The 27,797-nt window shown below is 43.2% G+C and overlaps 2 protein-coding genes across 2 annotated transcripts in view; one reads left to right on the top strand and one right to left on the bottom strand.

Moving 5' to 3' along the window:
- Nucleotides 1-19,289, top strand: part of WWTR1 (WW domain containing transcription regulator 1) — a 123,640-nt gene extending 104,351 nt beyond the window's left edge. The window contains exons 5-7 of the mRNA XM_084768515.1: nucleotides 9,532-9,653; nucleotides 10,678-10,790; nucleotides 15,784-19,289. Of these exons, the coding sequence (XP_084624641.1) occupies nucleotides 9,532-9,653; nucleotides 10,678-10,790; nucleotides 15,784-15,968 (420 nt within the window). The 3' untranslated portion in view covers nucleotides 15,969-19,289. The remainder of the gene's footprint in view (nucleotides 1-9,531; nucleotides 9,654-10,677; nucleotides 10,791-15,783) is intronic.
- TM4SF4 (transmembrane 4 L six family member 4) overlaps nucleotides 1-27,797 on the bottom strand; it is a 124,144-nt gene that overhangs the window by 74,294 nt on the left and 22,053 nt on the right. The gene's annotated exons all lie outside the window — the stretch shown is intronic.

The following is a 27,797-nucleotide window of genomic DNA, read 5'->3' on the forward strand; positions in this document are numbered from 1 at the left end:
GACTAAGGCGTTTGACAAGGTCCTGTCGTCCCACACTCACCATATTAGAAATCACCTGTAGTGAAATGGCTAGTTAAGTTCATTCATTCATTCATATGCTCAACAAATGTTCTTCTCACACATGTAAAGGGCAGACTGTCACTGGAGCTTCCATGTCAGCTTCTAGCTACTGTTGAGTTTCTCTAAGAGTCCAGGGCATCTACTGTACTCTACCACAAAAGGTCATGGTTTCAGGCCAGCCAAGGCACAGAGAGACTTTGGTCAGGGTAAGGGTAAGGAGGTAGGGAGAAAAGAGAGATTGCCAATTCAAATCTTTTCAAAAGGACTCTCCCCACCATTTCAAACCAACCCGGTGCGTGGCAAAAGAAAAATATTTACTTGTCCCTTTAAATAAATAAATACATAACAAAGAATCCATTTGAAAATAAATTGGATATTGTTTTGAAATGGAGACACATTTTGCTCTAAGGACAGTTAGATCACAGAGCTATGAGGAAGTAATTCCATTTCAAAAACCCACTTCACCTTTTTGCTTAAGTAAAAAGAACGATCTAAGTTTTGTCTTCCTTTATGTCAGTCTAGGAAATAACAGGCTTTGTATAATAATTATAGACTCAACAAATGTTTTCTCCAAAGTACCAGAGTTTCGAATCTGGACTTTTATACAGACAGTCTGGCAGCCCGAGCATGTGTGATGAGGTGTTTCAAAGAGCAGCTCCAGGAAATGTGACAGTGAATTTCTAGACTCTTCTTGGCGCAGGCTCTAAAAGAGATTCGCCTCAGAACCCCTCCCCAAGCAGTCTGCCTCTGAAGTCTCCACAGTTTTGACAGGGAGTGAGCTGCATCTCTTTGTACTAAAATGACTGTTTTAATGGGAGGATGTTAAAACATTGTTTTCATTTTTTCCCCCCTCTTCATTTGTTTCTACTCACCCCACCCTTTATAATTAAAACAATCCCGTCTTCCATTTCTGTGGGATCCCTGGCCACACACTTAAGTCTAGCTGAGCGCCCCCAGAAGATGGTATTATCGGTCCGTCCTCTTTGAAGTACATTCCAGGCAAGGCAGGAGCTGGCTGGTGGGCGGTGCCCTCTGAGCCAGGGGACACATGGAGCCAAGGGATGCTTTCCACCGCTCTTTACTTTCTTGCCTCTTCTGTTGATTTATTCCACAGGAGAACTGCAGGCTAGTGGGGGAAACGTCAGCAGAGGAAGCTTCCAGAACATCTTAACTCACAAATCACCCGATACCTTTTGCTATCCCCTCCGGCTGTTCCATACCCGACACAGCCCCCTCACCCCCTCCACCCTCCCCCCCGCGGCCTAGGAGGGTGTCTTCTGCATCCACAAATGATTTTTGTTGGTGGTTGTTGTTTAAGGGAACGAACAGATCAACCACAAACTCACAAAGAGTCCCAAGCTCCCCGGTTGACCAAAGCTTTGCCATTCCTGAAGAAAAACTAAAGCTGCTGGGGGAGGGGAAGGGCTGGGGCAAGATGCCTGTGGCAGCTCTTCAGAACTTTCCGAAACTGGCCTTTAAAATCCGAACTTAAAACTTTGCTAAATGTGAATTCCCAGGACACGAGCTCCACCCATATACATTGAAAAGGACCATAAAACACTCTTCCAGTTCCATTTCCTTCCCAGTTCGTGGAGGGAAAAACTGTGCACAGGACTGGTGAATAGGCTGTTCATTAACGTTCCTTCTGAACAGGCTGAGTGAGGTCATGGGGTTGGTATTTCCATTTCATAGCCAGGAAAACAGGATCAGAGACACGAAGTAACTTGGCCGAGTCTCGTGGGCCAGTAGTAGGAGGTGAAAGGGTCCGAATTTGAGGTTTGCCAATTTCAGCCCTCACTTCCTTCTCCCGGCTGCTCTGTCTGTGGAACTTACCAGAATACACTCAGAAGTCAAACTAGCAGGAGTTAGATACTGGCTCCGTGTGTTGTTCCTCAGTCTCCTCAGCAGTAAAATAAGTTAACTGGGTCCTCTGCTCAGGGTTCACATGAAGCCGGCAAAGGGCTAGGTCTAGGCTAAGACCTCTACCCCTCAAACGTCTTCAGTGCCATCCATGACTCCTATGGAACGTCGCACTCTGCCTTCGGATCTTTGTAACATATCCAACAAGATGGGTTTTATAAAGCATTTTAATGAACTGTCAAGAATTTAGTTCAAGGGGCTGAAGAGATGGTTAAATTCACCGACTCCTTATCCAAAAACTAGAGTTCAAATCCCAGCACCCACATGGTAGTTCAACCAGCTATAACTCTAATTCTGGGGGCTCCCACATTCTTTTTTTTTTTTTTTCCTGGGCACTGCGCACAGTTGATACATGCAGGCAAAACACCCACCCACATAAAAATGAATAAATCTTCATTTTAAGAAAAGTAAATGTTTTTTTTTAAACCTATTTTTATTTCATGCGCATTGGTGTTTTGCCTGAGTGTATGTCTGTGTGAGAGTGTCGCATTTTGGAGTTACAGACAGTTGTGAGCTGCTATGTGGATGCTGGGAGTTGTACCTGGGTCCTCTGGAAGAGCAGCCAGTGCTCTTAACACCTGCGCCATTTCTTGAGCCCCAAAATTTAATGTTTTTTTTTCTTTTAAAGAGAATGTAGTCCAGAAATTCACAGCTATATTGTAACTGAACTGAACTGGGATTTGAGCCTTGATCATTCTGATTTTAAAGTCCCTTTCCCGGCATTGCATTGCTGCTTTTTGGTGTGTCAGGCTCAGGACAGGGTCAACAGCATTGAGTCCTTAACTGCTTCTTTAGAATTTGTTGATGCAGGAGCTCACAGAACTGAAGGAGGCAGCACCTTAATAGAACCGATTACAACTAGAAAGTTATTCACCCTATCTGCCACCAATCTGTGACCGGAGGAATCTTTTTGTTCATTAAGTCGTCTGAGAGCCATTGTGAGGCCTTCCGGCTTTGTTACACCCTGACTCTTCTCAGACCCAGCTATTCTCTGTTCGTCACACTTCCTGTGATTTGGTTGAAGTGTTGATGGAATCTGCCCAAAGCCTGGCACCCAGAGGCTGATGGCTTGGCAGGGAAGTCAGCTGCAGCACCTACAGGAGCAATGGTGACCTGTTACTTGAGATGGTTGTAAAGATTGGAGAACAGTGATACAGGGGTAAGATGAACAGCATAAAGTCTGGCCATTGTCTATTCTTTGTGGTGGTCTGTCTGTCTGTAGACCCCTCTGGAGTCTTCTAGGAAGATGGGGGTGTTGTGTTAGTAATTGTTGTTGCTGAGAACTGCACCTGGGTGTGTCATAGAGAAAGAAGGGTTTATTTTGCGTCATGGTTCCAGGCGATGCAATACAGCTCATCGTCATAGGGAGGGCACGGCTGCAGAAGGTGGTCACTCTGTGTCCGGTCCTGAAGCCAAGAGAGATGAATGGAGCACACCTAGCTTTCTCATTTTTATCTGGTCCAGGATCCCAGCCCATGAGTTGGTACTACCCATATATTAAGGTATATCTTTCCACCTCGCTAAACCTAGATCGTCTCACAGCCAACAGGCTAATTTAATGATAGTGTGTCCAGAGGCTTGTCTCTAGGGTATTCTAAATGCTGTGAAATTGACAGTCCCAATCGGGTTTGAAGCTAAATGCATCCTGGTAACATTAGGTGACATTAGGTGAAATCTGAAGATAATAGGAAGAGCGGGTTGGAGGCTAGTATTAGGCATGTGTCCTTGGGATTACCAGCTAAGCACATTCATTTAGGTGTTTGAAGCTGAGAGGGAAATTTCTCGACCCTTTGTGGCTGTGATGGTCTGGAAAGGCCTCTGGAAGGTGGCTGTTTAACCTAACTCCTAAAGCTGGCTAGGATGTGTCTGGAGGAAGAGAGACCTGAAGTAGTGGGTTGTGGAGAAATCAGAGGCGTGATGTAGAGGCCAGGAAGGGTGAAGTAGACATGACAGGACTGGTAGGGTCCTGCAGATGGACCCACTCAACTAGAATGGAAGTGGGAAATGAGGCTAATCTGAGTTAAAAACATTGCCCTCAGTTCTCACTGCCTGTCCAGCTGTGTTAGTTTGCTTCCCTGCTGCTGCGAGAAAACGCTGACCAAAGCAACTCTGAGGAGGAAAGAGTGTGTTACCAGCTACAGTCCATCAGTTAGGGAAGCCAAGGCAGGAACCCAGAGGCAGGAACTGAAGCAGGAACTGTGGATGAATGTCCCCCCCCCCCCACTAGCTTGTTCAGCTTGCTTTCCTATATTGCCTAGGACCATTTGCCCAGGGATAGCACTCCCACATCTGTCATCAGTCAAGAGAGTGCCACACAGGTATGCCCACCAGCCACCCTTATAGAGGCAGTGTCCTCTTCTCAGGGGACTATAGTTTGTGTTAAGTGGACACAAACCAGCATATCTGCCAAGACTGGAGAAGCTGATCATTAGTTCTGAGCACTTGGTCTAGGTAAAGTTGGGTGTTTGCCTTCTGCTTATATATGGGCTATGGCTGTCAGGTGACAGTAAAAAATCATACTGATCTATATTTTAATCCCCCCTGTCCCCTCCCCCACCCCCACCCCGCTATTTTCATAAGGACATACTGGTCAGTTGGTCCTTTATTTTTTTTAGCCTTTGGTAGTGCTCTCCACCTCAAAATTTGTGGGCAGATATGGGGAGTGTTTTTGCTTTTCAAAATGGTAGTATCTTACTTGGGTTTCTATTTCTGTGATAAAAGGATGGTGTTTATATTTCCTCTTACACTTCCTTACACATCACTGAGGGAAGTCAGAGCAGACAGGAAGCTCTATAAGGAAAGGCCTTGGAAGAATGTGTTTACTGGCTTACTCAGCCTGCTTTCTGAGGACAACCTAAGACCACTGCCCAGCCCCCAGTGAGCTGGGCTCTTCCATATTAGTTATTAACTTAAAAAAAAAAATCCTACAGACTTGCCTACAAGCTCTGGCATTTTCTCAATTGAGATTCCTCTTTCCAGATTACTTTAACATGAGTCAGCCTGACAAAACCAACCCAAAACACAACAGAAACCCAGGCAGGTAGGAATTTTAAAGTCTTAAAGGAACTATTATATTATAAAACATAACTCACCACTCTGTAGCTAAAACTATTTTTTGGCCAATGGAGGTCTATAAATGTCCCCCCACCTTTTTAAAAGACATGTTTTCTTAGCTTTGTGATGAATTTCACAGTTTGCTTTAATCTTTCTAAAGTGAAGGGTGACTAGGAAGAAACTCTGAGGTGTCAAAGGAGATCAGTTCCACACCGGAGTGAGTGGTACTTTTAAAGTTATCTCTTTATTCATTTGTTTTGGTAGTCCTGAAGAAGGAAGCCGGCGCCTTGTACTTGCTAGGCAAGCACTGCACTGCTAATGTGCTTGGTCTGCTTCTTAGCCTGTGTTTTTGAGACTGGTGCACAGACCACGGCATGAGGGGACAGACACAATCTGTGCAGTGACATGACACCTGGAGGAAGCTGTGCTCTGAGCACCTTTGTCATACAGCGGCTCCTTGCACATGTGATGTTATTATCCCACTGTGAAGGGGCAGATGACAACATTGTAAATTGACTCACTGGGTGATGGCGGGGGCCAAGATTCAAATCCAAGTATGTGGTGCTAATGTTTCTGGCCTCCCAGCACTGTTCATCTTGTTTTAGGGACAGGGGAAGGTGTGTGTGTGTGTATGTGTATTTGAAAGTGTGATTTCTTTCCTAAAGTCTTAACTTACTTTGTTATTCCTAGCACAGTTTAAAATATTTCTATTTGAATAGATAGGATTTCTCATTTACTTACCCAGAATGTTTTCATGGTCTTTTGGCTTGTCTCATTTGAGTATCTGCTACATACTTAGCATGGTTGCAGGTAGTCGGGGGTGCAGGCATGAGCGTGGTGAATAAGGTCCCTTCTCTCATGGAACTTACATTCCACAGGGAGGAGAAGATAAAACCAAAATTACTGTGAAGATAGGAGACGCAGGTTAAAAGACAGACAGCAATGGGGCTAGCAATGGGGGGTGCTCTTTTAGATAGTGGCAGGGAGGGACATCTCTGATAAGTGGCATCTGATAAGTAGGTTAGTGAGTGAGGGAGATAGGCTTTGTTGGGAACCATGTTTGGGACAGAGAGGATAGTTACACAGACTCAGGAGGTGGGAGCAGCAGCAAAGACAGATGCTAAGACTGGGAGACCGTGTGTCAGAGGCCACTGGGCCATGGAGAAAATGTGCCTCCGCTCTTTAGCCTGGTGGGGTAGGAAGCAGACGTCTACTGTATATGTAGCTGCTCTTTGGAGTGATCTGTGACCCAAGAATGATCTTGCAGTAATCTTAAACAGGTCACTGCATTGTTAATGATAAATGGCCTGATTTATCTTTTAACGTCATTAGGGTTAAACCAGCCCTCTGTAGTCTCTTGCATTCAGTTAGTTATTTGAAGCCCTAGAGACATGGTCCTGCGAGCCCCCTACAGACAGAATGACGCATTTCCTCTTTGGGCGACTTGGAGACTGGTGTCCACTAGATAGGAGCAGCCGCTGAAGAAGGCAAGGGCATTTCTCTTGGATTTCAAATACAGGGAATAGATGAGAAACGGCCCAGTCAGCATCTCTCCCAGCATGCTACAGGCACGCCACCCTTATCATACAGTCTTTAATTTTTTTCCTTGCTTAGCATACAGAGACATTCTCACACATAGTACCTTCCGGCTTTGTTCTTATTTACCTCTCACTCCACCAGCGTCTTTCTTTTTACATTCTTTTGTCTCCCCATCCCCTCCACGTAGCTCCCTTTCCCGTTGTTCAGAGAGTTTTCCCTTTATTTTTTTATTTCCTGAGTGTGTGAGCACACGTGTGCATGGTGCGCATGTGGAGATCAGAGCGCAGCTCTCAGGAGTTGAGTCTCTCCCTTTTGTTGAGGCCGAGTCTCCCAACATTTCACCGCGCTGTGTATTCCCAGAGAGTCTCTTGTCTCTGCCCCTCATGTCCACGAGCTCATGTGGACTTTTTTTTTTTTTTAATGTGAGACATCACATCATCAGGCTTTTTATAGTGAGTGCTTGTACCCACTGAGCTGTCTTGCTACTCGCTCCTGCTTTTATGATATGCTATGAAGTCTTTAAATTTTGTTTATCTGCTTTGCCATAAGAGAGCATTGTTTTATATCAGTTGGAAATATGTTATGGGTAAGTTAAAGAAAGAAGAGTTTATGAAACGGTAGGAAGCGCAGCTATCTTGTAAACATGTATATGTGTGTGTGTGTGTGCGTGTGTGCATGCGCCGGAGGTTAGACAGTGATGTCAAGAATATAAGTATCTTCTTCAGTTGCTTTCTGCCTTAGGTTTTGAACTAGTGTCTCTCACTGAACCTGGAGCTTTCTGATTCTGACTAGTCCAGGAGCTCTGCATTCCCCCTTCCCCCAGCTCTGCTGTTACAGTGTGAACTGCTGTAATCTGCTCTTTTCATAGACACTAGGATCCTGAACTCAAGTCTCCTTACTTGTGCAACAATTACTTTGAAGCCATGTCCTCAGCCCATGCCATAACCTTTGTGTTTATAAAAATGTATTAAATTGCTAGACATAGTGGGGCAAGAGGCCACAACAGAATAACTAAGTTCAAGGCAAACCCAGGCAACTTCCTTAGATTCTGTCTAAAAAAAAAAAAAAAGAAAGGGGAGGGAGTTCAGATGGACCAAACAAACAAACAAACAAAAAACCAACCAACCAAAAAACAAACAAAAAAATCAAAAAACAAAAACCCAAAATCAAAACAAAATGAAAAGCCAAAACAAAACAAAACAAAAAGGAAACAAACCCTGAATCTGTTTTATATTTATTCTGAATGGTAGAAGAGTGAATTGCCAGTTAAATCAGTATTTTTGGGTGGTGAAGGTATTAGTCAAAGGATTCTTGTATATGCTAGAACATCCATCTTTGGCCAGTTGTTTTCATGCCAAGGCTTAAAGTATGTGCGTACCTAAGAGTTTGTGATAGTCTCAAGTTTCCTCACCCTAGGTTCAGTCTTTGTCTTCTACAGGAGACGTTCAGGAAAGCTTTGTTGGATAGTAAAGTTTCTAGGGCATGTGAGAACAACTATGAGGAAATAATTTGATTTTTTTCTAGGTCAATTTAGAAGGTATTTTCAAAACTCCATTTTTAAAAACTTGCTTTTTGTGTATTATTGGATGCAATGTATTAGGTAAGTATTCTAATTATTTGCATCAAGATAAACAGAAGTGAATCAGGGCCTCTTTTCTTCCCAGGTTATTTTATTTCTGCTCATATCAACAATGTAGTATCTTAACACACCTTCCATGGTTTGTAAGGGTTTTGCCATTATAATAAATACTAGTAGCTAGGCATGGTGGTTCATGCCTGTAATCCCAGCACTTCGGAGGCAGAGGCAGGCGGATCTCTGTGAGTTCAAGGCCAGCCTGGTCTACAAATTGAGTCCAGGTCAGCCAAGGCTACAAAGAGAAACCCTGTCTCGAAAGCCAAATAATAATAATAATAATAATAATAATAATAATAATAATAATAATAATAATAATAATAATAATATCATCCACAACTCATTGAATTGTCTGTGGGATTTTATTTGGAATTCCATTTTCCCCAACTTTCAGCCATTTTAATCAATTCAACATTATTATTATTATTATTATTATTATTATTATTAGTAGTAGTAGTAGTAGTAGTAGTAGTAGTATATATGAGTGTGTATGACACACGCAGGCATGCTTGTGCCAGACCTTGTATGTAGAGACTAGAGGCCAATTTTGTGGAGCCGGTTCTCTCCTTCTTCCCTTACATGGGCCTGGACATTTAATTCAAGTTGGTAGGTTTATCCAGTAAGCACCTTTACCCTTTGGAGCCGTCTCACCAGCTCTGACAGTGTATTAATTATGTGTACATGCACATCCATGACTTAACATGGTTTTGGAGTCTAGAGAACAACTTGTGGAAGTTGGTTCTTCCACTATGTGGACCTGGGAATGGGTTGGCAGGTTTTGGTACAAATGCCCTATCCCAACTGTGCCACCTTGTGACCCTGGTTTTTTTTTTTTTTTTTAAAGAAGACTTTTTAACTGGTTGTTTTGTTTCTCTGGTGATCTACACTAACTGTTAAGTGTAATTTCATATAGCATCCTAATATTGGACCTTCTGTTTACACTCGCATGTAAATGGGAGAGACCAGCATGTATATTTTAGTCCATTGATTGCTTTAGATTTAGTCTGAGATCCTAGACTAGAACTAACTTGTCAGTCTCTTGAGAGGCCACGGCATGACTTGTGTGTCTTAATTCCGTGGGCAGGCGCATGCTTTTAAAGTGAGTGCTCAGAGCCCAGCGGTCCCTTAGGTTCTGATAACTGTCAGTGGAGAGAGTGGTGTGTCTGGAAGACTTCGGAGAAAGAACGCTAATCTCCTGGTGACTTTGGCCCTACTGAAATAGATATAAAGTGTTTGTGTTTAGTGAACAGTTTCACATGAAGTGTTTTATGATGCAACCCTTTTTGACCACTGAGTAACTCTCTTCCCCTCTGACTCCTGTACAGGAAGCTGCCCTCTGCAGACAGCTCCCCATGGAAACTGAGACCATGGCTGCTGCCAGCACGCCTGCCATGAGCACAGATATGAGATCCATCAGCAACAATAGCTCAGATCCTTTCCTTAATGGGTAAGCTCACCTTTGAGACCACTGACTTTTGCTTTCTGATCTGTGCTTTAGACTGTAATAGGGTCTTAGTTTACATTGAGAAAAAGGCAGGGAGCTTGGGGGATGGGAAGACAGTGGGAGATCTGACAGAATAAAAGAAAGCTTTTGGAAAAAAACATCTCTATTTCAAACCCTAGTCACATGGCACGGAGTACATCCTTCAGTGCTTTGCACTTGAGGATGAACTTTACATTTAAACAGGACAGTGCTGTTTGGTGATCTTGAAGTCCTTGGGAGTAAGAATGGGGCTAAAAGCATGCCACAGCAGATAGAGCAAGAAAATTGATGTATTTATGGTGAATGGTGGTGAGTAAGTTTTATAGTTTAGTTAATTTTCTGCTTTGGGCAGTCATGCTGTGGTTATGAAAACTGTTTTAATTAAGGGGACTGGGTGGAAGGCATATTGGAACACTGTTCTTTTTGCATGTTTCGTGTGAGTTTTAAGTTATTTCATAATTAATTAAAGCAGATGTTGGCATTAAAAAAGATGAGTTAGCCAAAAGTGTCTGTTTTGTTTTGTTGTTGTTTGGTTTGTTTGTTGTTTTTAGTTTTCCTGGTTTTTTTTCCCTCATCCTCTTGAGTGTTGGGGGTTGTACACATGGACCACCATGAGTGGCTATATACACACCACTTTTACCATTAATGTGCATATCTATGAGCGTAATTCAGCACTGTTTTGTTGCTTTCCAAAATTATATATATATAGTATCTATATATAGAATAGGGTCCAAGTGGTTATTTTGAGACAACAAGGAAATCAGTTTCCATGTATGGCCAGTTTTATTGCATGTAATTGATTGGTTTCCATAAGATCAAGTTATATGTTTCCAAATTAAAAGGGCCGTGTAGAATTTTCTCCCTTTCACTGACTGAGTTCTGCGACTGCATTTTAATTGTGAACTTTACTTAGTAGACTCTCATTGAGCGATCTCTCCCCAACCCCTTTTTATCCCTCCCCCCCCCCCCCATCTCTCTTTCTCTGCAGAGGACCCTATCATTCAAGGGAGCAGAGCACAGACAGTGGCCTGGGGTTAGGGTGCTACAGTGTCCCCACAACTCCAGAAGACTTTCTCAGCAACATGGACGAGATGGACACAGGTGAGTTTACAGCCTGTAACTATCTGCAGTGTGTTTTCATCTTCAAATTCTCCCCTTGATTATTGCAATAGTAAAATACAATGGGAAACACAGACCCTCAACATAAAATGACAACCAAACTCCCACTCAGCCCACAGGCATTACTCATAAAGGCAGACCTTTGAGAGTTTACACAAATATGGCTTCATATAGATGTGAGATTTTAAGACCCACCGCCATCCTTTTTAGTATTGCCCTTTCTCAGAACCATGCTGTACTTACCTGCAGCGGGGTGACTGTGCTGTACCCCCTTCTTGGTTGTAATGAAAAGCCCACTCTTTCTTTTTTAATAATTTATTTAATTTTGTTTTAGCATGAGGGTGTCAGAGCCATTGGAACTGGAATTACAGACAGTAGTGAGCTGCCATGTGGTGGTTGGGAATTGAACCCAGGTCCTTTGGAAGAACAGACAGTGCTCTTAACCACTGAGCCATCTCGACAGTCCCACGCCCACTCTTTCTACTGGGGAATGATACTACTTTTGGTTCTCCAAACATGCTGATATTTTTTGTGTTACTGACTGCTTTTTGGAAGAGATTGACAGTGGGCATTTAGGAAAGTAATAACTCAGAGGGTTATGATTTTCTGTTCCAATTTCTAGCATAACACCTGCCTTCAGCAATTGACAAGCCAACCAGCTCGACTTTCCTAGGCCCTAGCCTGTGCATCCTGTAGAGTATTAGGCATGTCTGTCGAAACTATTGACATTGGGACATGGCGCTATTATTCGCTAAGTTCACATTTGAGACCTGCATGGTTGAGCTGTTGAAAAAAAATTGCAAAATAATCTCTATTTTAAGTAAGTTTATACTTTGGTGTTTGGATACATTATGTAGCTTTTCTTCCTCTCCCTCCCTTCACCCCTCCCCCCCCTCTCTCTTCCTTTCTTCCTTTCATTTAATTTTGAAGACAGGATCTCCATGTAGCTGACTGTTCTAGAGCTTGGTATGTAGACCAAGCTGGCCCTGAACTCAAAGAGATCCACCTGCCTCTGTGTTGTTGAATATTTATTAATTGTTGGGGGCTTTCCTATGACCTGGCTAGTTCCCCAGTAATTGAGACAGAGACCTACTGAATTATCTAACAAGCTTTGAGCACAATAACTGGGCAGGTACGATCCAAACTACTTTTCTAAGCTAGTCTGGTTAGCTCCCAGCTCCCCAAGTTACTTGCCATTACATCGTGGCTCCCTTAGGCCACATTCTTTCTCTTCACCCTTTTCCTATTCCTTCTCTCCTCTCTTCTTCTCTTTCTTCATTCCTCTCGCCTCATGGTCCCCACAAGGCCTGGAGCCAAAGCACTGTCTACTTCTCTTCTGTCCAGTTACAGGCTGTCCAGCCTTCTTTATTAACCAGTCAGTTATAATTGGAGAGCAAACTTTATACAACAAAGAGCAGTGTACATGAGAGTGCACTTGTCTGGACTGCAACCGGATCTTGGGGGCTAGAATTTGTCATCTGAATGGACAGAGCACCAGACCAACCCCCAACACCTCTGCGTCCTGAGTACAGCGGTAATAGCAGTTAAAGGTGTGAGACATCATGCTCAGCTTACATATAGCTCTTCTGTGCCCTATTAGCCAAGCCCAAAATAAATGACAGCTTGAGTATGCGCTCTTTGTAAATATTTTTGCAAGGTTCTCTTCTATTATTATTTATGACAGAAACGCAGTCGTTGCACTGTAGAGATGATTCAGCACAGGATGCTTTTCCAGAAGACCCAGGTAGAGTGCCTGGTACCTACATGAGGCTTACAGTTATCCCTGACTCCAGTTCCAGGGATATAGCACCCTCTTCTGCCTGCTGTCGGCACCAGATTTGCAGGAGTTACACAAACATTGATGCATGCAAAGCACTCCTACACATGTAATAGATCTCTGACAAAAATAAGAAATTGCCTCCTGGGGCTGGAGAGATGGATCAGTGGTTAAGAGCACCGGCGGCTGCTCTTCCAGAGGTCCTGAGTTCAATTCCCAGAAACCACATGGTGGCTCACAACCACCTATATGGGATCTAATGCCCTCTGCTGGCATGCAGGTGTAAATGCAGATAGAACACTCATACGTTGAATGAATGAATGAATGAATGAATGAATGAATGAATGAATGGATAGAAAAGGAGAAAAAAAAAAAAAAGAAATTGCTTCCCAAATCATTGGTTCACAGTGTGTGTGGTTTGGCCTACTCTGTGCCTGGGCAACTGCTGTGTGCTGCTGTGAGTCTAAATTGTTGAGTCTGAAAGCCAGACTCACAGCCAGTGCAGCCTTGCAAAAGTGCAGATCTGGAGCAGCATCTCCAGGTCTTACAGGTGAGAGCAGTAGGTAGAGAGCATGGGAGGGCTTGTCTTGTGAGGAGTTGCATAGGAACAGTTTGCACTGTTGCTGTTCTCGATTTATGACTGCTCTTATCTTCCCCACGTCTTTCATCTTTTCATACATCCCTGTGCGTGCCTGTGCGAGCCTGTGCATGAGTGTGTGTGTATGTGTGATTTATTTTGATTCCCTGAAATAGTCTTATGAGGTGGCTCCTTTTAAATACTGGGGATCCGGTAAATGGCAAAAAGAAAAATTAAATAAGGCAAAAGTTTATGTACCTCAGGGGATCTTAGAAAGATACGAGTCCCTCCTATGGCTTCCTAAAATAATGTCAAAGGGGTACATGGGGAATGTTTTTGAAGCAGTAACACACAGCTAAACTGTGTTGTGAAAAGAACACGGGTGACATTCCACCTGAGTTGAATCGTTGTTTCTCTAGTCTCCAGTAACAGTCCCCTGTGTGGAACCCCTGTGACCTCAGCTTCGCACCAGTGAGATGAGCGTAATGTTTTCACGTCTGCCCCTCCACTGAAGGCGGCTGTTGATGAAATGGATTTGATAAACACTGTGCTTCCTGTTAATCCAGTTAAATGAGTGCCAACTCATTGAGTTCAGGGTCACCTCTGTGGGGTGTTTGTAGGAAATGGGCGTAGACTGCTGAAGAGAGACATGCAATATGTGGTAATTCGCTGAGGACGAGCTGAAGGCAGGCAGAGCTCAATAGTGGCTAGAAAAGATTATTGAATCTGCCAGTCACAATGACTAGTTGCCCAAGAGCAAGCTGCCTGAGGACTCTCTTCCTTTGCAACAAGCACACGCAGCGGGACTTGTGTGAAGGTGGAACAAAGACATATTAACACAATCAAAGGCTGGGCAGTAATTCATCCTTCCAGAATGTTCCATGAACATAATAGCCCTGCATGAATTGACCACTTTTTGTAGCTCAAGTAACCAACTTAAGTAGCTAAAAATACAAAGATTAAAAAAGACCATGGTGACATTGTAGAATGACAGTGAAAAGGAATATTTTACGTCTGTTAACCTTAACAAGGAGGGTTGACTTGTCTACACATGCGCTCATTTCTGGTGAGAAAGAATAGGAAGAATGCTTCAGAGAAATGACTTTGTATGGCTAAAATATGTATTCTTAAGAATTAGAAGTATTCTCAAGAATTAGAAGATTTTCTTGACCTTTTGAGCTTTTAAAAGGATATATTTATTTTTGTGCATGTGTGTGCCTCTTTGGGCCTATGCATGCCTCATGTCTGCTTGTGTCTGGAGGCCAGAGAGCATCATCAAATTTTCTGAAGCTGGAGTTACAGGTGTTTTGGGGCCAATATTTAGGGTGCTGGTAATAGAACCCAGGTCCTCTGGAAGAGTAGTGAGTGCTCTTAACTGCTGAACCATCTCTCTAGCCCCTGTCATGAGCTTTATTAGATAGATGACACAGCCTTGGATATGGTAGATGCTATGGTACTTTATTCCAACTTGTGCAGAAAGACCCTGCATCACCAGACTGTGTCAACCTGCCAGCCGCCCAAGTAATGACATGGAGACTTTTTGTGAATATGAAAGTTTGGCCTAACTTAGCTCCTATAACTTAAATGAACCCCTTGATATACTAATCCACGTTCTCCCAAGCCCTTATTTCTTTCCCAGAGTTCCTCTCTCTGCTCGGACTTTCTGCCTATGCTCTCCTGCCTTTCCTATAGGCTGTTCAGCTCTTTATTAAACCAATCAGAAGGGGATGGAGAGGAATGCTTACAAAACACTGAGACAGGTGGTGCTTCAGAAAAATAACAGTACCAAAGCCCAGCCTGTACTCAACTCTCTACTGGTACAGAAATCAGCGTTTGCATAGTACAAAGACAACCTTTACACAGTGTGCCAGGAGATTATCCCCACAGCCCCGTGATCCTCACTTCCAGGTGGAAAAGATGAGAATGGCTAAGGTCACACAGTAAAAAGACCAGTTGAGTGATATCCGGTTTTCATATATTTCCTCCCATAACACTGTTAGGTAAAGAATACATTCTCGTGTCTAATTCCAGATGCTTAACTTCCTAAGCATTTTCCTCAATAGTGTTCTGCAGAACTCAAAGCCTTATTGGGATAAAACACTCTTCTAATGTGGTGTCTGTGGACATGAAAATGTGAATGATGTTAACACTTGAACTATCTGTCCCCTTCGCAAGAACTTATAAGAAGAGGCTGGAGAGATGCCTCAGTGCTTAAAGGCATCAGCTGCTCTTCCAGAGGACCCAGGTTCAAGTCCCACTACCTACATGATTCACAGTTGTCTGTTATTTCAGTTCTGTGGGTAGTCAACATTCTCTCCGGCCTCTGTGGGCACCAGGCACAGACATAACGTGGGCAAAACACCCATAAAAAAAATAAAGTTTAGCCAGTTGTAATGGCACATGCCTTTAATTCTGGCACTTGGGAGGCAAAGGCAGGTGGATGTCTGTGATTTTTGAGGCTAGCCTGGTCTACATAGTGAGTTCCAGGTCAGTCAGAGGTACATAGTGAGACCTTGTCTCGAACAACAACAAAAACCAACAGCAGCACTTTTAAGTTAAAAAAATTTTTTTAAAGAACTTAGAAGAAGGAAGTAACACGGTTATCCTTCATTCCATTACAGGAGAAAATGCGGGTCAGACACCCATGAATGTCAATCCCCAGCAAGGCCGCTTCCCGGATTTCCTTGACTGCCTTCCAGGAACAAATGTTGACCTAGGGACTTTGGAGTCCGAAGATCTGATCCCCATCTTCAATGATGTAGAGTCTGCTCTGAACAAAATCGAGCCCTTTCTAACCTGGCTGTAATCCCTCCCGTCGTCGTAACGTGATGCAGCTGTGACCTGACGTTTCCTGGGCCTTGCGGAACAAGTGATGGAGCGGAGCAGGTCTGCAGGCGCACCGCTTTCTGCATTCATACACACTCCTTCTTGTCCGTGCGGCCAGTTAATCGTTGCAGGAACTTAAGTTGCACATAGACAGATATTCTCTTTGCATTTTCTGCAAGCCTGCATCTCTAACAGATAATGCAGAGTGGATTGTGCAGAATAACTTTTTAAAAAACCCCTGCAGCCCCATGGCTGAGCTTTATAACAATTAGCTTAAATTCATATATCAATTGATTCTAAGGCATAAAAGCTGACCACAGGCAGTGCGTTATGGCAAGCAGCTTGGTCCAGGAAATGTGCCCAAAGGCCTGATTTACAGCGTCAAAAACCGTACTGGTAGCAGTAGTAACAAATGCTTTAAAATTTGTTTCATTTGATCCTTGGGAATGATTATAGAGATAGTAAATTTTGGCTGTATGTAGTTTGGAATCCATGCTGGCTCTGGCGGCTTTTCTCATTCTGCATTTGCAAGGACACACGAAGTCCTAACACTAACCATCCCTCATGATCTTAGTATCCAGCAGCTCAGTTCTGCCAGCAGAGGGGGTCACCGCGGCATTTGTCACAGCTCCTGCATGGCAGATCATGCGGAAGAGACCAGTTTGGTACTGGTAGGAATGATTATAAAAACAAAACTATTTTTTAATTGCAACTTGGATTTCTTTTTTTTGGGGGGGGGTGGAGGGTGGGGACTCAAAACGCAATTCAGAATGTGGCGTTTGTTTTTTATAAAACACTACGCTTGTAGCTTATGACAAAGGGCAGCCAGATGTTTTTGATAAATAGTGGCAACTGTGCTCTTTTGTCTTTTGAACCCTGTTCTGAAAAACATCAGGCACACATATAGATCTCAGTCTGGTGACCCGTGAATTTAGCTGCTCCGTTTTTGTATTCCGAGACATCATCAATTCTGCTTTCAAGATACCAAGTGTTTAAAATGACCCTGTCTATGAAACTGTTTAAGAGTGAAGCAGATCTCCGGTTAACATATACAGGAGGGCCCTGTCGGGGCCTATGGTGTAGATTTGTACTTCTGAATTGGGTAAAAGTGATTCCTAAGTATATTATCTTAATCCTTTTGCTAAGTTGGTTGGAAAAAAAAAAAAGAGAGGTATAAGGTATGTACTCAATTCCTCTTATGTAGCCAACATTTTGTTGTTGTTAGCTTTTAAGGACTGAGAGGATCCTGTTCATCTGGCAGACAGTCTGCCTGGACTTGCAATGAAGTCCTTAGCTGTTTAATATTTTGAACTGACATTATTTATAATCTATGAATTTAATCTCTCTCTCTCTCTCTTTTTTATTATTTTTGGAAAGACTTGGAGAATCTGGGAGGAAGCTTTCAATTCCCGTGAGGGTGAAGGCTTCTATGTTGGGGATCTTGAGTGAGATTCCTTTTGATCCATTGGGCTATACGTGCACAGAGTACATTTGATCGTGGTGGGAAGAGGCAAGTGGAAGGGTAGAGACAGCGTGGTAGGGCTGTGGAATATGGCGGAAAGGCCAGTCGGTGTGAGATGAAGCAGATGTGTCAGAACCCCTCAGAAGCAAGGCAAGCAAGACGTGTGACAAGTGCCCTAAAGAGCAAAGAAATCTTTTTTCTCACAGCCTTTATACCAAACAACACTGTTGTCACAGAGAAGAGGGTCAGCGTGCACGTGACCGGGGAGGTGCAGAGAGGAGGCAGGGCAAGCTGTGGCACTCCGTCCATGAACTGGCTAAACATGTCAGCGGACAGGGGCTCTTGTTGCTTCCAGAACCCTAAAGTGATTTCTCTTTTCCCTGAAGGAACCTCAATTTATGTCCAGTTGATTCCTTGCTCTCTCCAAGCACTCTGAGGGAGGCGGATAGCCATTTATGTTGCTCCTAGGTTGAAAGGGAACACTCTTTTGTTTTCTCTTTTCTTAGCAAAAATTGCAAAAAGAGTTGTACATTCTTTCTGAGGAAAACCAAAAACAAGCCAAAACACAAGGGACCTAACAAAATTCAACAGTGTTACTATATTTAAAAAATATTTTTATAGATGCATTTCAGGTTATTAAGTGTAAAAAAAGATACTCTTTTTAAAAAAAATAGTTAAATCATCTATGATTTATATTACCAAGTTTTAGAAGCAATTTTCGAGTAAGCTTGTGGCATTATGAGATACTAGAATAATTTTCTTAGTAAATTAGTTTTAACCTTTTAAATTAATATAGTATTTTTCTAGAATAAAATATGGCCCCTGACTGTTTACTAATAAATAAAGACAGGTATAATTTTTGTTGGTGTTTTGAAGAATATAAAATGTGGCCTTTGTTAAAGGGCACTAAAGCTAGAAATCAGAAATCAGACATTTTATTTTATTTTTAACTTTTTATTTTTTGAGTTCTGATTGATTGAACCCAAGACTTCATGTGTGTTAGGCAAGTGCTCTGCAACGGAGCAACATCCCCAGCCTTGGACCATCTCTCAGTGGTCCTTTGGTATTATTGTAAGTATTGATACTCTCTAAGAATTCATAATAAGGTGCTATTCATATACTATATCATACTATAAGACAACTGTCAGACTATCTAGTCTTCTTATTCCTATATCAATAATTTTACCATCTCATCCCCAAAATCTGTTATAGAATAGACAATTTTTTAAAAAGTTGGATTCAAAAAAATGTTTTTCGTGACAAGATACACTTTATTGAAGCATTTATGTAGTGTATTCTGCTATTTGTTAACATTATTTAGGCAGTGTTTGACTGTACCATCTGGATGTGAAATGTATTTCTCTCAATGATTTCTCAGTGTGCGAGAGACACATGAAACAGAGCAAGCATTACTGTGCTGGGCACTGCGCAACTGAAGGGAATCTGAGAAAGGGACGTGAAGTGACAGATGTGTCACTGAGTACTGTGTTCTTATGATGTAATTAGAAGCAACCTCTGGAAGGACAACTTCCATGGGAAAAAAAAGTAAGCCATTCAAAACAGGAAACTATAGACTAATTGGGAAAATGGGTGATGGACAGAGACCATTTCCCTGACACTGTATTATACATGTGCTAATACTTTAACTTAATTTTTTTTTTATTTTTTACTTCTGCATTTTATCAGTGGGACCTGTGTTGTTGATTTCTAATCCAGTATGTTCTACGTACGGGAAATGTGCAGCCAAATCCATCAAGTTAAACCATTTTATCTAGAGTTTGGTACAAGTTTTACTTTTTAATTCTATATGAGAAATAAATAAATACAATTGAACTCCAACTTGGGCCTGTGTTTCTGTTGTGTGTATGGTCATTTACTGAGGTCTTGGGGTGGAACACAAGAGGCTTCTGTTATAACCCCTGGCAGACAATGAGAAAGACAGAAGACAGGAGATTCTGCAGGCAAATATTCTTTTGGCTCCATGGCCTCCCAGCATTGTGAATGCCTACAGACTTTTAGTTTCTACTTCATTTGAAGTACCACAAAGACTTTTAAAGGTGGGTTTTCTTGTTGTTGGTTGGCTGGTTTGTTGGCTTCATTTTTTTTTTAAGATAGGGTTTCTTTGTGTAGCCGTGGCTGTCCTGGAAACTCGCTCTGTAGACCCGGCTAGCCTCAAACTCACAGAGACAAAGAGGCCTGTCTCTGCCTAACCCACCATCTACTTCCTTGAGGAATCCTTTTCTAGTTATGGTAGCTGAGTCCCTGAGTCAAGGGTTATCACAGGGAAACCCAGCCTGGGATATCCAGAGTCTACAACAGATGCTTACAAAGTGATAAGAAAAATGGCCCAGCGCTAAGGATACACGAAAGAAGACGAAACTAGCTGTGACAATTCATTTACTAATCAGAAGCTTAGACAGTTACACACCATTCCATCTCTAATACAATTCAGACTTCGAAGAGGCTAGCAATGGGCGCCGGCTAGAATGCGGGGAAACAGGAGTAGACAATGGTCTAAGTGGATGCTGGAGCGCTAAGCTCCGTGTAGCTGGCAGCCAGCTCTGTTTTATTCTTCACCGTGTCCCCAGTTCCTAAGCACACATGCCAAGCAGCATCTGGGGCAGTTACAGAGAAGACACACAAAGCAAAACAGCGCTGCAAAGAGGGGAAGGGGGTTGGTTGAACACATCATTTGCCGGTTAATGGAAGAATTGTCTTGGCAAGTTCAAGGAGTGGGGGAGTGGAATCGGTGGAGGACATCCATGACCGGTACTGAGCTGGCACGCGAGTTCAGGATTTCTCTCCCTCCCCTCCCATTTCACCCCTTCCCTTCTACCTCCCTTCTTGTCTTCCACCCCTCCCCTCCTTCCTCTATCCCCATCATGCCCTCTCTTTTCTTCCCTCCTTTAAACTTTTTCCTTGGATTATAATGTATGGAGAAATCATGTGTTGTTATTTCCAGTGTTAAAATCTACAACTTAAGTGCTCTGGACACAGATAGGTAAAGCCACTGTGGTCACTGTGGTCTACAGAGCAAGTTCAAGGACAACCAGGACTACACAGAGAAACCCTGCTTTTTTTTAAAAAAAAAAGAAAAGGCAGGGTATGGTGGCTCATGCCTTTAGCCCCAGCACTTGGGAGGTAGAGCGGTGAGTTTGAAGCCAGCCTGGTCTACAAAGGGAGTCCAGGACAGCCAAGGCTACAGAGAGAGACCCTGTCATGAAAACCACGCCCCCCTCCAAAAAAAAAAAACAACAGGCTACTCTGTTACAGTTTTTCCCCCCTTAGGTTACTTGATCTTTTAAATTATGATTAAACACTGGATGTGTGGGCACCAGAGCTCCTGGATGTAAATCTGCTTGCCCTCCACTGGGAGCCTATTTGATGTATCTTTCCGGTGCCATAGGGAGGCTGGAGTTCCCGCCTGCCTCAGCCACAATAAACAAGCTCATTAAACGTATTAGAATGAACATAGACCCCAAGATCAGAAAGAAACCTTGTCCCCTTTAGATGAGCTTCTGCTTAATTTCGTCAGACAAATCTGTGAACCGTATTTCCCGAGGCAGAATTGAGTCAGCCTGGTCTACTCAGATCCGTGAAGCAGAACTCCGTTTGAGGCACAGAACTTGATCAGATGTGCCAGATATCAGCATCCAGCAGTTATAATAAGATGACCCCACACATTTACATTGGATTCCAGACAGCACACGCATATATGTACCTAACTCTGTTCCTAGGGAGGTATGGTGTCAAGGGACTGCTGCCCCTGCCTGGGGTGGCGGTGGAAGGAAGAAAAGACAAACGTGCAGAAAAGCGAGGGCTGGGTGGATGTGGCTCCCTACTGGAAAAACCAAAGCAAAAACAAACAAACAAATCCCCCATGTATCTGTGTCAATAGCACACATTCACTTAGGACTTCATTCGCTCAGGGCTGCCTCTGCTCTTCACAGCACGCTTGTGATAATAGAGATAATAAATCTCTCTAGAGAGGAGGGATGCTTCCTGAGCCTTGTGTTTTCCATGTCTAGGCAAAGAAGGAGCTAAGTATTCCTCAGCAAGTATCTGGCTGGTCCTTCGGTGCATCACAGGCATTGCACAGGCACAGGGGTGGGGTGCAAGGTAAAACTTGATTGTTTTTCTAGAACCCTAAAAGCGCAATTGGTACCTGTGACAGAGTTTTGGGAGCACAAAGCTGGCAAGGAAAGTGTGGCTAGTGTCAGGTTGCTGGTGGTGGCCTGGGCCTGTTTCTTCAGGAGCTTCCTAGGTGTCTCTGGCAAAGGGAACAAACAATATGTAGAAGAGTATAAACATCTACTCATTCATTCCTAGGCTGACCCCAGACCATGGTCCTTGTCTGAATCCTGTGAGTGCTGCGACTACAGGTATGTGCTACTATGCTTGGCAGGCAATTGAAAGTCCATGGCTGTGGATGAGGGCAATGGGGTTGGAGGCAGAACCAGATGAACCAGGCATTCAGTAACCTTGAAGGGACTGTATGTTCTGTCTCAGAGTCGGAATTTATCTTACACTGGAGAACCCACTAGAACAGTGGTTCTCAACCTGTAAGTTGTGACCCCTTTGGGTACTACATAGCAGATACCCAGCATATCAGATGTTTACATTGCAATTCATAACAGTAGCAAAACAACACTTGTGAAGTAGCAAAGATATAATTTTATGGTTGGGGCTCATCACAACATGAGGAACTGCATTAAAGGGTCACAGCATTGAGAAGTCCTGCACTAGACGGCTTTGATGAGTCGATGACTCAAAGAGATGCAGAGAACTTGCCCCTTTCCATGTCCTGGGACCTATCAGGAGCATTAGGAGAAATTGAAGTCTCTCATTGTCCACAGGGGGTTGGTTTCAGGATACCCTGGGGCACCCTGGTTGTAACATATTGAAGGTTGAGACTGTGGCTTTGCACTTCTTTCTGTGTGTAGATGTGTGTGCCACAGTGCCCATGTGGATGGCAGAGGGCAGTCTCAGGTGTATGCCATCAATTCCTACCTTGTTTGATACCAGGTCTCTTGTTTGCTGCCACATGTACCAGCCCATCTGGCACAAGGGCTCATGGGAATTGTCCTGATGTTGCCTCTGGGGATGCTGGGATTATGCAAGGTCACTACTAGCTCTGGCTTTCTTGGAGTATGGAGACAAGAACCAGGTTTCACACTTGCTCAGCAAGCTTTTTACCCACCATCTTAATTACCTCTCTATTGCTATGACAAAACACCATGACCAAGGCTACTTATTTAAAAAAGAAAAAGAAAAAGAAAAGAAAAGCATTTAATTTGAGGCCCTTGGTTCCATAGGGTTATAGAGTCTTCATCCATCAAGGTAGGGAGCATGGCAGCCAGCAAGGAAAGCTTACATCTGATCCACAAGCACTGGTGTGTGTGTGTGTGTGTGTGTGTGTGTGTGTGTGTGTGTGTGTGTGTGTATCTAACTGGAAGTGGTGTAGGCTTTTGAAGCTCACCCCACAGCGACATATCGCCAACAAGGCCATACCTCTTTAAACGTTCCCAAACAGTTCTACTAACGTAGGCCCAAGCATTCACACAGAGGAGCCTAGGGGACCCATTCTTATCCAAGTCCCCACATCCCCTGAGCCATCTCTCTAGCTGGAGAACCTGGCATTTTGAGCACAGATCTGTTCTGTGTAATTGACACATTTAACAAACCAAATCCTGAAGCATTTTTTTTTACTACACAGCCAGGAGACCTGATCTTTCTTTTCACCATTAGGTTTAAAACAAAAAAACAAAAAACCTCACTCAACATCTGGGTGTGATGATGTGAGTTAATTTATGGAGTTAACAAAACTAATAGTAATTAGCCCCTGGTACCCTAGAAGAAAACTCCCCTATAGGATTATCCCAGAGTCTAATAAGAGCTTCAGAAAAGCAAACAGACCTAGGGGAGGGGAATAGGGTGAAAGCGGGAGGGAGGGAGGAATGGGAGGATACAAGGGATAGGATAACAATTGAGATGTAATCTGAATAAATTAATTAAATAAAAAAAAAAGAAAGAAAGAAAAAGGAGAGGTCCAGAACATTTCGTGCAGCATATGGAGTCCCGAATAGAGTGGGTGTGTAAATGTTAGTGAAAAGCATGGTAGTCTGAATAAAAATGACCCCCCATAGATTCACAGGAAGTGGCATTATTGGAGGTGTGGGCTTATTGGAGTAGGTGTGGCCTTCTTGGAGGAAGTGTGTCACTGGGGGGTGGGGCGTGGGCTTTGAGAACTAAATGGACTAAACCTCTGAACTGTAAGGCAGCCCCAGTGAACTGTTTTCCTTTATAAGGGTTGCTGTGGTTATGGTGTCTCTTCCTAGCAGTAAAAATCCTACCTGATACAAAGGACACGTATGGGCAGTCTCTTTTACAGATTTCCCGAGGGCTTCATTCCTTCAGCTGGTTAAGACATTCAGTGCCATGCAGTTGTTGCTAATTGACACTGAGGTCTTAACCAAGCTTCTTAAAGTTTAGCTTCTTTATAAAATGTGTCTAATGAGAAGGGGGGGGGGGCAACGAGAGCATGACGAAGATGAGGAGAACGGACCTGTGCAAAGTACCAGTGAGGTGGGGTCAACACACACTCCCTGTCCTTTCCAGGCCAGACATTTCCCACAGCACTTACCACTATCTAAGGATAACAACGAACTTGATTTTCTTTCTTTCTCCCTTTGGTCTTTCGAGACAGGGCCTCTCTGTGTAGCCCTGGTTGTCCTGGACTCGCTTTGTTGACCAGGCTGGCCTTGAACTCACAGGGATCCACTTGCCTCTGCCTCCCGAATACTGAGATTAAAGGTGTGTGCCACCATGCCTGGCTTGAACTTGGATTTCAGCTGTGGTCCCTTGTTACCCAGCAGCACCATGAGTCAGGATTATTGTCAGTACTAGAACCCCCGAACCCTGGCATTTCTGATAGATTATTATTATTATTATTTTTTATCATTTCCATTCCTCATACTTCAAGGTTTTTGGAAGAATTTCCTTTGTGGAAAGCTATTGGAGAAAAGCTGAATTGTCCGGGAAGGTAAGCAAATCCACCTTGGAAGAAATTGCAGGCAACAGTTCTTTTTTGGCTGAGCAGAGTTGCCACTAGAGGGCGGCAGATGCTTTTGTCTAGATGTGCTGACAGCTCTGGCTCAGAGCACAGGACAGGGCATCATAGAAGAGGGAAAAAAAAAGATGTGTGGGGCAGACATTTTGGCTTCTGCCTTTGCATCTATCTGTGCATCCTTTGACGGAGAGATCTGTGGATTTTTAGTGTTAATGATATTATTAGAGAAAAAGAAAATAGGAAGGAATAAGCTATAAGAAAGAGCTCAGAGCAGAGTTGATGGCTTGTCTGCCATGGACATCTTAAGTTGTTAGCATAAAATTAGATTTTCTCAGACTTTTTGGTCCTGCAGGAAGCTGAGGAAAGGGAATCTGCAGTTAGCGAGCAGGAACGCCTTCATGTTTGAGAACCACTACCCTTGCTGAGGCCAGAAATGGGTGTGTTTGCTTACTTACCTTTTAGTTTATAACTTACTTACAACTATGGCTGTTTTTTAAATTACTGAGTTTATTATAAAACATACATACACATAAAAATGCAAAACATAAACATAAAATTAAAGCTCACATGGGAGCTTTCCATACAGTATCTGGACGAGAGTAGAAAGAACAGATTGCCAATGAATGCTAAGTGACTTTCCGTTCTTCCGGCGTCATGACTTTGTTTTTCCAGCAGGCAGTAAGAGGCAGCACGAGTCTCTGGAGAGGTTTTATTTTTGCTTCAGCACATTGTCAGGAATTCTATCTTTATCTCCCCTTCCATGTTGTTCTGCAGCCATCTCACAACATTAACATCTTTAAGAGGTTTACTTTTATTTGATGTATGTAGATGCTTTGCCTATATATATGTCTGTGCACGGTGTGCGTGCTTGATGCCCTTGGAGGCTAGGAGAAGGCACTGGACCCCCTGGAACTGGAGCTGCAAATGGCTGTAAGCTTCTGTGAGGTGCTAGGAATTGAATGAAGGTCATCCTGTAGAGCAGTCAGAGCTCTTAACCATTGAGTTAGTTCTCATGTTTCCACTGAAGCTTTCCCTGTCAGATTTTTACTCCCACACCTGACTGCTCTACAGACAGCCTACAGTAGGGACTCCAAAGCCAGCATCAAGCACGAAGACTACAAGCTGACTGCTTCACTGACGTTGACAATTAAGTTGTTGCAAGTGAAGTCACCATAACAAGTGTGTGTATGTGTGTGTGTGTGTGTGTGTGTGTGTGTGTGTACCCATAAGGATTTTAGAATTGTTATGCTATGTGTTTTGCCAATTTGAAGGCCTGCTTTGTAGACACCAGATGACAGTGGAGAAGTCAAGGCCCCTTCTTGAGGTTCTTAGTCAAAAAAATTTCATTATGGATCCAAATGGAAGCTCCAGGGAAATAATTTATTAGAATTAAAAAAAAAAAAACCCAGGCCAGGCATGGTGTCAATCTCTGTTACTGCCTGGAGGACAAAAGAAAAGAAAAGCCATGCTATCTGAGTTAGTGGTCTGGAGGTCCACCACATACAGTGGCAGGGAAGGAGATAGAAGGAAAAGAGTAAGAAGTGCCAACTTATCAGAAAAAGAATATTTAGGTTCTGGCTAGCATCTGAATGAAACGGACATGGGAAAATGGGGCAAGGGACTCAACAGACCTCATGGCAACCTCTTGGCAGTTTGCAGGGACTATGAATTAAGGGCATTATAATTCTGCCTATTTTTTTTTTCCCCACATGGCTTAAAGTGGACCTATTTTCTAGGGTGATCTCTTAGCCAGGTCATTGGTCCTGTTCAGTTGTAATGCTAGGTAGCCACTCAGGTCAGAAGTTCTAGTCTCCAGCCCAGGAGTTCCTTCTTCTTCTTCTTCTTCTTCTTCTTCTTCTTCTTCTTCTTCTTCTTCTTCTTCTTCTTCTTTTTTAAAGATTTTATTTATTTATTATGCATTCAGTATTCTGCCTGCATGTACACCTGAACTCCGGAAGGGGGCACCAGATCATTATAGATGGTTGTGAGCCACCATGTGGTTGCTGGGAATTGAACTCATGACCTCCGGAAGAGCAGACAGTGCTCTTAACCACTGAGCCATCTCTCCAGCCCAGGAGTTTCTTCTTAATGGGCCTTTATTGATACTCTAACAATTGGGCTATGGAGTGTCCTCCCAAAAGGCTTACATGTTGATGTCTTGGTCCTTAGATGGTGTCATTGTTGAGAGGTGATTGGATTATGATGGTGCTAACTTCATCAATGGGTCAATTCATTGGTGAGTTCATAGCTGAATGGGCTGATGGTAAGTGAGGCCTAGTTAGAGGACAGGGCTCCATGGACCATTACGTGTGTGACTTTGATGAGGATACTTTATTCCTTCTTGGCTGCCATGAAGTGAGCAGCTTTCTTCAATGCTGCCCTTGTCCCGTAAACTTTCTGCCTTTCTACAAATTTAAAGGCAACAGTAGCTGCTCCCTTACACTGAAAACATAAACTCAAATATATCTTTCCTCACTCGCTACACTTCTTATCTCAGGGATTTTTGTCAGGTGAATGAAAAGTTACTAATGTAATACATGAAAGGGCAGGACAAAGCACATTTGTAGAGCTGGTTCCTCTCTACTTTCAAGCTGTATGGTCCTCTCATTAACAGTTTTAAGCCCTGTACCTTTTCTTTCCTTTCTCCCTGCTTCTTCTCCCTCCCTCTCCTGCCCTCTCTCTTCTGTACTCTCCTATTCTGCCTCCCCTTCTTCCCTCCCTCCTTAGTGTGTTTGTGTCCTATCTGCCCTCTTGGATGATTACCATCAACAGACTACACGGTTGCCTAGGATTTTCCATTGTGTATTGCAAGGGCTGTGTGCCAAGCCTCCCATGACGTGGTGACAAAATTTTGTTGCACCTCAGGTGTCTTGCTGTCACCTGGCTCTTGGTAGACTGAAGATCAGTGTCTGCCTTGTGATGGTCTATCTGGGCAGTTGGGTTTTTTGTTTTTTTGTTTTTTCCCATTTTGAGATCATGTCTTTCTTGAACTGTTTAGTGTAGAGCAGCTCTCATTCCTGGGCAAACACCACCAAGGTTTGAGCAGCCAGAGGAGGAGTTGGTCTTGTTTCACTTTACATTTACCTTACTTGGTACCTCTTGACAATCTTGTGCCTATGGCAGGGTACATGGCAAGTATGCTTGGATGGACTCTACAAAGTTGTTCTCTTTCTCTGCCTCCATTGTCACTAATTGTCAAGGTTCCTTAGATTATGTGGATGCCACTGAAATATTTTTTTTTGACACAATATCTTTTCCCCTCTTAATATTTCCCTTTT

Source organism: Acomys minous, assembly GCF_964271855.1.
Source record: "Acomys minous genome assembly, chromosome: 19".
Classification (NCBI taxonomy): Eukaryota; Metazoa; Chordata; class Mammalia; order Rodentia; family Muridae; genus Acomys; species Acomys minous.